Here is an 8915-nt window from a genome sequence, read left to right as displayed (position 1 = left end):
CCCCCAAATGCTCCTCATTTTATTTACTGATTACTGCCAGTAAATAACACTCCTCACTTAATATCCCTCTGGAGTTATTTAGGTGGAAATGGGGATCACTCCACAGCAGGCTGTGTCAGCAAGCGTTTAGATGGAAATATTTTATGTAAAGCTGACATGATTCTCTGCTGAATTGAGCTCACTTGTCATATTAGTTTTGTATTTTACATTAATCTGAGGCATTACCAGCGACGGTCCCTGCTAAAAATTGGTAAACATTCTAATAAAAAAGCTCCTCCCTGGTGCTTAAGCTTATTTATGCTAATAGTGAAGCAGCCGATGGGTGCTTCTAAATGACAATGGAGTTATTGTTTTTTGTATGTATTGCTGTTTTTTCTTTTTTTGGAAGGGTACAAAAAAAGCATAGTTTGGAAATGGGATATCCTGCTCATGGTTTTAAAATAGACCCAAATAAACTGTATAAAAGGCTAGATGCAGTTCTGTAGGTGCTCTAGTTTCAGTGGCATTCTGTGTAAGAGAAATTTAAACACGTTTGGATTTTCTCTTCTCTCGCAGCATTTGGCTCAACAATATGCAAAAATGTTTCAAGTGGGTTTGACCTACTTTGTCTGCCAACATGAAGCGCAGCACTGTGTCGTATTTTTAAAAAGGCAGAATCTCAGATCAAATGAGATCACATTTGGCGTCTTTAAGAAGAGGAAGACGAGAGAGAGGATGTAGCGCACAATGTCAACTACTGTACTGTGGCCCTTAGAGACATTGTTGAATTGACACCGCTAGCTTTGTTTCACCTAGGTGCTTCTGCATCATCACTCAGTCCACGAGATCAGCTACATCGCCAAGGACACCAGAGACCACCGGGCCTTCGGCTATGTCTGCGGGAAGGAAGGCCACCACAAGTTTGTGGCAATTAAAACGGCACAATCTGTAAGTACCTTTTTCACAATGCTGCTTAGTGAAACAAGCAAACTGATGAAATTGTTTTTGTTTAGCTGATTGACTATCAATTAGCAAAGCCCCATCAAGATATCAAGCTTCATGTAATTAAGGCCACCTTTACACTGGATGACAACCCTGCTATGCTCTTCACGACGTGAATCATTGGCCAATTTGAAGGCCTTCTTCAATCTCAAGACATTTATGACACTACTGGTCAAATCAGGGGTTTATTTCTTTTCATATTTTTTTTTACATCCTTAAAATGCTGTCCTGCACCCTCATCAAACTCTACACAAATCTTTCAGACTGTGTCAGAATGTTGTTTCTTTCACTTTCTATTGCTCATGGTCATATCCCAGGCAAAAGTCCAGTGTGGCCACTTCTGCTTCAGGTTCTCAGTGACTAAGCCATAGTGGTGCCCCATGCCACCATGCTCCCCCCAGGACCCCAGTACGGTGCCACCATTATGATAAATTATCATCACTTTGCTACAAAACTTTGGTGCTTAATTTAAAACCATAGTGGAGCTCTTATCTGTTAAAGGGAGCCTACTCTGTTGTTAATGCATCACTGAAGAACTTACCAAGACCCTGCAAAGACCATCCACGTTCTTGTGGATCTTTTACTTTCATAGCAGAGTCATTTTCCTACTTGAGAGTGATCTTAAACATGTGGTTCGACCGTTTTTGATCAAAATTCTCTGGATCCATGTTGCCCCAACAGAAAAAAAAGACACATTGTAGGAGCATGTTTTTACCCTGCCACAAGAGCTCTGATCCTTGCTGATTGGTGTGTCAAAAAACAAAAAATAAAAATCAATTACTCGACAAATCACACACTTTACCGTACCTCTAGTTAGTCCTGTAGGCCCTGTGGGAACTGCTTTATGTTTTGCCAAGACCCACATAATATTGGTCCTCAAACTGATATTTTTGTTTTAACGTGGCCAAAGTCTACATGCACCTCTGAAGGGACAGATGAAAGTGTTTCATATTAGAAGATCCACTTAAACATGTTGTAGACCATAAGTGGAGAAGATTCCAGAGATTTGTGTTTTTTTTCTCATTTCTGCTCAAAGCCTGGAGCCAAAAAAAACCCTGAAGAATGTTGTCAAATATACAGTATAGAGGTTATTAGTAAACATAAACATGGGAAAAGTAATCAGTTTTTAGGCTATGCAGTAGTAAAAGGGCTATGAAGAAACCATTTGTGATTTCAGTGAATTTGTTCAGAAATCTTGAAAAAGGAAATTGATAAATACCTTTATTGTGTCAATGTGATGTATTTAATATTTACTAATAAGCTTATAAAACCACTGAACTTGATTCTTTTTTATTTTTGTGCTTTTAACTCTGTGTCAATACAGTAGGTAACACAAGCCAGCTTTTGGGCTGATCGAGTCAGACATTTTCATTTAAATGTGGAGTTTAGGTAAAGCGTTGTTGCAACTGCAGTGACATTTTAAAGTGCTATTTTAAATCTTTTGTCAAGAGGTTTTGTGGGAAAGTTACAGATTGCTCATTGAATGACCTTAAGTTGGAGAAAAAGGCTTTAATTCTGATCAGACTGATGGGCTAATGGCCAGTCAGAGCAGGGAGAAGAACAAAGACGATTGTCGCTGTTTTAAAACAGCTCCAGTCTAAAAAGGTTTAGAGTGATTCATGCAAATGCTATTTTATAAATCGTAACACTTATTTCAGTTTTGCGTTCACACAGTTATTACTACAGGAATACTGTAGATGGTTTTCCTGCTTGAATACCTCAACCTGGATAGGAAGTGCAACAACTAGTTGCTGCTGCTGCTGTTTGTGTTTGCAAATACCCATAAAACTCCATGAAATTAACCATATAATAGGAAACTGGTGGAATGGAAGGGTTTGCAAACTAACATGTACAGAAATCATATAATTACTGTCATTTTTTTTTTATATATAATTTCTATGTTTTTACAAAAATCAACTTTGCTGGTCAGCTTTCTCATCTGTGGTTTTAGGAACAGCTGACCAATAAAAACTGTCACCACACAGTTTATTTAATTAAAAAGATATACATTTTTAAAATTTCTCGAAAAGCTAAACAGTGACATTATGACATTTTTGAGATTGGAGTTGTTTGAAACAGTCCACTTTGATCTTGGCTCAGCTCGTCAGTCTAGTTAGACTTAAACGCTATTTCCCCAAACTGAGGTCATTCAAAAAGCTATCTACAGCAGGAAAGGTGTTAATATTTCATAACCTTTCCACAAAAACTCCACTTCAAAAGATCAGAACTATCATTTTTTATCAATTTCTGTCCAGTGAGCACTTCTTTCGACTTTCCCCCTCGAAGTATAACACATCTCCCATCATTTTCCAATTCTGTCATCCAGGCAGAGCCTCTAATCCTCGACTTGCGTGACCTCTTCACGCTCATCTACGACATTAAACAGCGAGAGGAGATGGAGAAGAAGGCCCAGAAGGACAAACACTGTGAGCAGGCCGTCTACCAGGTAGGACTCAGAGCCAAACTGTCCTTTTTTATAGTTTCATTTTTCATTTAAAGGTGAGATCACACATAGTAACTCAGCCATCGGTTTCTTCACACAACACATATAATCACAGTTCAATCACAGTATAATCTGAGTTCCTTTGAACTTCATAATAGTTTAAGTTTGTCTGCACTATTGATGTATGAACTGATTATGGCTGAATTTGATGCCTTTTATTTGATTCAGTCACATGTGTGCTAGGAACTGTGTTGGTGTGCATGCGATGTACTAAAGTATTGATTCAACGACAGCAGCACACTGTCAGTCTGTATTTGTGCTTGGTCAAAAGAAAAGGCTGAGATGAACTGATGACTTGGTTTTCACCCATCCTCATTTATTTTTTAACAAGACTAAAAAATGAAATGTGTCATCTGCACTCTGTTCCACCAACCATAGACCATCCTCGAGGACGAAGTGGACGATCCAGTTTACCAGGTAAGTCTTTGGGCTCTCAGAGGGGGAACATAACACTGCTGACTCTGATTCCTTTTAAGCGTGACTGGTTTTCAGTCTTGAGATCTTGAGTAAAAGAAATATGAAATACATTCAATCTTTAGTCTATGTTTCTTTCTCTAGCCACTGATCTGCTTGAATTAATATTTCATAATATTGCACCATTCCAGTAATACACAGTAGATCATCTTAGTGAACTGTTTTGTTCAACCATTCAACTCCCATTTTGCCAGTGCGGTGTTGTAAACCCATATTTTTGAGTGAATCTGTGTCAGTGTTCTGATTTCTTCCAAAGACGTGCTCTCACTTCCCCTGACTGGATGTTCTCCCGCCCCCACTTGTTTGCCCTGCATTTATTTGGCCGAACATTAGTTTTTATTTTCTCTGTGTTTGCTCACACTGAATACAGACAACACTAACTCTTACTCTGAATGCCATTGTTCAGTGGTACAGTTGCCTCCTGGATCATCTCTGTTTTTTGCTCTTGAAGTGTTTTTTACATGAAGTCATTCCATTTGTAGCTTTCAATTTATGTCCGTGTTGGTTGACAAAACTCCAAACTGCATCCAAAAACTCAAATAAATACTTTGACATTTTGGGATATGCACTCATTTCTAATAAGATAGTTAAGCATATCAGTACCATTGTCTTGTATGTATGTTAGATAAGAGTTTGAATTAAGTAAAAAATATATGTATCTATGTATATGGCAGCATGCTGAAGCGCATGCAATTTTTACATTTTTTTGTTTACATACTCCTAAAGTAGCAGCTAAAATAAGATGGCACTTCCTCAAACCAACCACAAGGGACAAAAGCAGAAACTTATTCCCAAAAAACAGGATCAACCTGAACAATCTGGGGAAAAAATGTAGATTTTCTGCTAAACAGGTGTAGACACACTGGAAGCCAGTATCTAGGCATGGCTATTGCCTTTTCCCCCAATATCCATTCATTGGGTATCAGGAGGGATTATTTAGCACTATTAAACATGCATCATGAAGTTAGAGATTGCTGTGTTTTTGTTGTAAGTGAAACACAGCTACATAGCTGTGTTTTTAGTACAGTAATCCAGCTGGACGAACTAACACTGCTCCTTGTAAACAGACAATAGAGTTACGTTGAGCAACCCAAGTTTTCTGCATCTTTGGTACAATAAGATGGCGATGAAAGTAGTGAGGAAATGTACGAAAACTCAGCCTCTCATCTTGTCTCAGTTGGTCAGTACAGCATCAGGAGGGTCACATCACTGACCAAGGATCTGCTCGAAGCAACAAGTCCCTCGGCATGGCTGTTGTCTAGTCTGACATCTGAAAGATGAAATCCCGTCTTTGAATCAAGAAAAATCAGAATGTGCAACAGCTTCTTTCTCAAGTCCCATCTGAAGAAGAAAAATATAATTCTATCTCATTTTATATATAGACAAATAAATAAATCACTCAGTAGTTATTTGTTAATTATTGGATCTCCAGCTGCAGCTAGTAGCCAAAACTTAGCTTAGCTTCCTTTAACTAGCTCTGTTCAAAGATGACCATTAAAGTATGTACTGGGCAGAATACTTTCTCCACGCATTCAAAGAAGCAAAAATTTCCCACATATTAATCAGAAAAATCCATCCATATTTACAATATGGCAAAGATGGTCATTTTTACATCTTTATTTTTGTACAGATAACAAAACTAAATGGGTTTTCTGATTAACAGTTAACACGTAGTAAACCACACATCCAGTAGGTAAACATGTCTCCCAGAATGTCAAACTATTTCACTTTGTTTCTGTCAAGATGCACAGGCCTTTCTTTTACATTGCTTTTCTATACTTTTTATGCAGTATTCAAAGATCTAACGCAAGAATCTGAAGAAAATTGAAGTAGATTAGAATGGTATTGCTGAGGTTGAAGGCTAACCTCTAGCTAAGACCTCCACATTGCCTAAACTACTGCCTGACCTGTTATACTTGTGCTCTTTCCTCTTCCCGCCTCGCTCTTTTTTCTTTCTCTTTTCATCCTCCCCTTCCTCTTCCCCATGCCCCACTTTTCACACCCCTTCCTCCCCCCTTGATCTAATTTCACTTCCCCCTCATTGCCACCGTTGCTTCTTCGTGTTTTCATTTATTTATTCTTGCCATGTCTTCATCGCCTCCCTCTCTGTTTTATATGCTGTCCTCTCTCTCTCTTTCTATCCGTCCTTCCATCTCATTATTTCCTGCATCTCTATGCCTTGTCCACTACTTCTGTTCTATAGTACATAGTGTTTGAGGCTGGACACGAACCCCTCCGTGGCCCCCAGTCAGAGGAGAGCGTTTATCAGGTACAAGACAAGCACTGCCCCGCTTTTTTTTTCCCTTCCCCTCTTCATATCCTTTAAAAACAAATGAAAGTAGCTAGAGATTTTACAGTAGAGATGTGTACTTCAGGAAGTTGAAAATGCCCGTATTGTTTTTGGAGCAAAATATTTCTTGAAGTTTAGCTTAATATAGTAGGAAAAAGAAGAAAATTGGTCCAGAGAGAAGGAATAGTCTGGTATTATCAAGGTAACCTAATGCATGGTAATTCAAAATGGCAAAATAAAGCCCTGCAGTTTCAAAAAGCTACAAATTAAAAACATGGAATTATTGAAAAGAAGTCAAACAGTGTCTAAATCAGTATCATTAGTGTTTAGGTCAGTTTCTTGTTGGCATCCAACAAATGACCTTTTGGTTTTAGACCATCTGAAGGGCCAGCATGAACTCCAGGGACCTACCGTATGGTTGAATCCCCTTCCTTCCTTCCACTTTTTGCCCTTCTTGCCTTCCTCTGAAAATGAAAGTTGCAGAGAAACAGAGAGATTAATCACTTGCCATGACATTTGATGTCAGAGTGAAGCAAGATCAATGGGCTTGAGGGAAACGTAACCAAAAGTTAACCGGCTGGGGGAGCAGTTGGCGAGTTAAGCAGTGGGCTTAATAGTAATAGATAGCTGTATAAAACAACTGGAACAAAGGCCTGAGCGTATGTATTTTCATACTATCAGATGAGCAGATTGTTTTAGCTTTTTCAGTTCACACCGAACCGCTACGCACCTCCCTCCAAGCTTTGTTTGCAATCAATATCGATTTAAGCAGAATTGATTCAGCAGCACAACGGTGGAATTTGCATAATCCTGTTCTGCTAAAAGATAAAGATAAATCTAAAATAATGACCTGGATAGAAATTGATTTAGTGAGCTTTTTATTAATAGACATGTCTTAGTTTGTTTTTTTTTTTGTGTGCCCAGCTAAACAAAAAGTTGTTGATCTGTGGCTTACATTTTAATCGACATCCAATCTAACGCAGGTCCCAACCAGTCAGCAGAAGGAAGGGATCTATGATGTCCCAAAACGCCATTTCATGACTGTAGGTGTTTTCATTTTTATTATTTGTTCTGTTTCTCTTTACTACTTACAAACCTCTCTTTAGGACCCTCTTGAAGGAAGTGCTTTAGGCCATCATTGACAGCCTTCATTCAAAACTAGCGCATGGCAAATATGGCAGCCAATAGGCTCAAAGGATACTTCTGAAATCAAAGATAAGTCAGACAGGAGTCTTCATTTGTTTTGTGTCATTCTGAGCTACGAAGAGCTAAAACAGACTGACTGATCGGCCACAGTCAGATCCATCAGTAATTACACAGAACATTAGATAGGCAGGCTTTAAATCCAGCCTTGTGTATCATAAGCAGATGGTCGAGACGAATAGCAAAAAAAAAAAAATCTGTTTGCTGTTTCCGTCGGACTGGAACACTGAGCTGGTTACATACTGCAGATAAAGGAGTGGCTGTTTCATCTTCCTCAAAGGATGAAGATGAGAGGTTTGTAGGTGGGAAGACTTGCATGGAATGTCGTCATGCTCGCAAACAATCAAGGCCAGGAAACATCCGCAAAAAACTGCACCATAACGAACAGCTGAACAGCTTTTAATATTGATTTTTTTATTATTATTTCTTCTTTTCTTTCTTTTGTTTAAAAGAGAATTTCTGCTCAACTCTTCAGCTCAGCTGCAGCAAAGTGCATCTGTACTCTCCGCTGTTTGTGTGCTTGTAATTTAACATATCAGACAGATAACCTGCCTTGGCCCGTTGCTATCTCACCTAAACAGCCAGTTTAGGTAGCGGCGCCTCCATATCTCTAAGTGTTACTGCTTGTCTGTTCATTCAGTTGGAGCTTTTTGAGAGCCTCAAGCTCCCCTGATGTGTTGTCAGTGCCTGCAGGGAAAGACCTCTGTATACAATGTTTGCTTTTTCTTTTTTTTTCACTCTCTCTCTCTCCATTGGTGCACTCATTTTGTGCCCCTCAATGGTTACAACATGCCGTGTGAACTGAAACTTATCAGTTATGTCCAATCCTTTCCGAGGACATAAACACCATGTCGGCAGCAACTACAGCTGCTGCTATTTTCTTCTTTCTTTTTAACTGCATTGTGTGTATTTAAAGCATGCAAATCCTTTTTGTTGTGTAATTTTCCATGCTTCATTGTCTGCTTGAGCATGGCCCCAGACATCCCATGCAACTTTCCCATCCCATATCTTCCATACTCTGCTCTGGATCATGTGAGTAGAGGACAGAGGGGACTATAGAGTAAAGGAGGGGGTGTCACATCTGCCTCTAGGGGTGAGGTGGCCTCATGGTCTCGGATGGGTGACTTCAGGAGCTTCTTCATTCATTTGATAAATTAAACCCACTCCTCTGTGTATATATCTGCTGGTGGAGTAAAATCAGCATGATGAAGCGGCCTGGGCTCTCACTGGGGGCCTCTCATGATTGGCAGACATAAGAATATCTAATCAGAGTGTGTTTTATAGAACCCAATAGCCTTTTACCAACTCAATTATAGCGAGGCATGAAAGATTCATTTTAGATCCATTATTTGATAATGAAATGAGGGGATAGTTGTTTTTTGCCATCCACAGCACAAAGTGTCTTTATGAACAGATTTCAGTCCCCACACCTACACAGCCATGCAACCACCACACCCCGTGTTA

General features: G+C 39.2%; 1 protein-coding gene across 1 annotated transcript in view; it reads left to right on the top strand.

Annotated features, from left to right (window-relative positions):
* Positions 1–8915, top strand: part of dab1b (DAB adaptor protein 1b) — a 76283-nt gene that overhangs the window by 50288 nt on the left and 17080 nt on the right. The window contains exons 5-9 of the mRNA XM_037981928.1: positions 796–927; positions 3308–3427; positions 3863–3901; positions 6162–6227; positions 7232–7291. Of these exons, the coding sequence (XP_037837856.1) occupies positions 796–927; positions 3308–3427; positions 3863–3901; positions 6162–6227; positions 7232–7291 (417 nt within the window). The remainder of the gene's footprint in view (positions 1–795; positions 928–3307; positions 3428–3862; positions 3902–6161; positions 6228–7231; positions 7292–8915) is intronic.

Source organism: Kryptolebias marmoratus, linkage group LG20, assembly GCF_001649575.2.
Source record: "Kryptolebias marmoratus isolate JLee-2015 linkage group LG20, ASM164957v2, whole genome shotgun sequence".
Lineage (NCBI taxonomy): Eukaryota > Metazoa > Chordata > Actinopteri > Cyprinodontiformes > Rivulidae > Kryptolebias > Kryptolebias marmoratus.
Note: the sequence above shows the minus strand (reverse complement) of the source record. Positions and strands in the feature narration are given on the sequence as shown.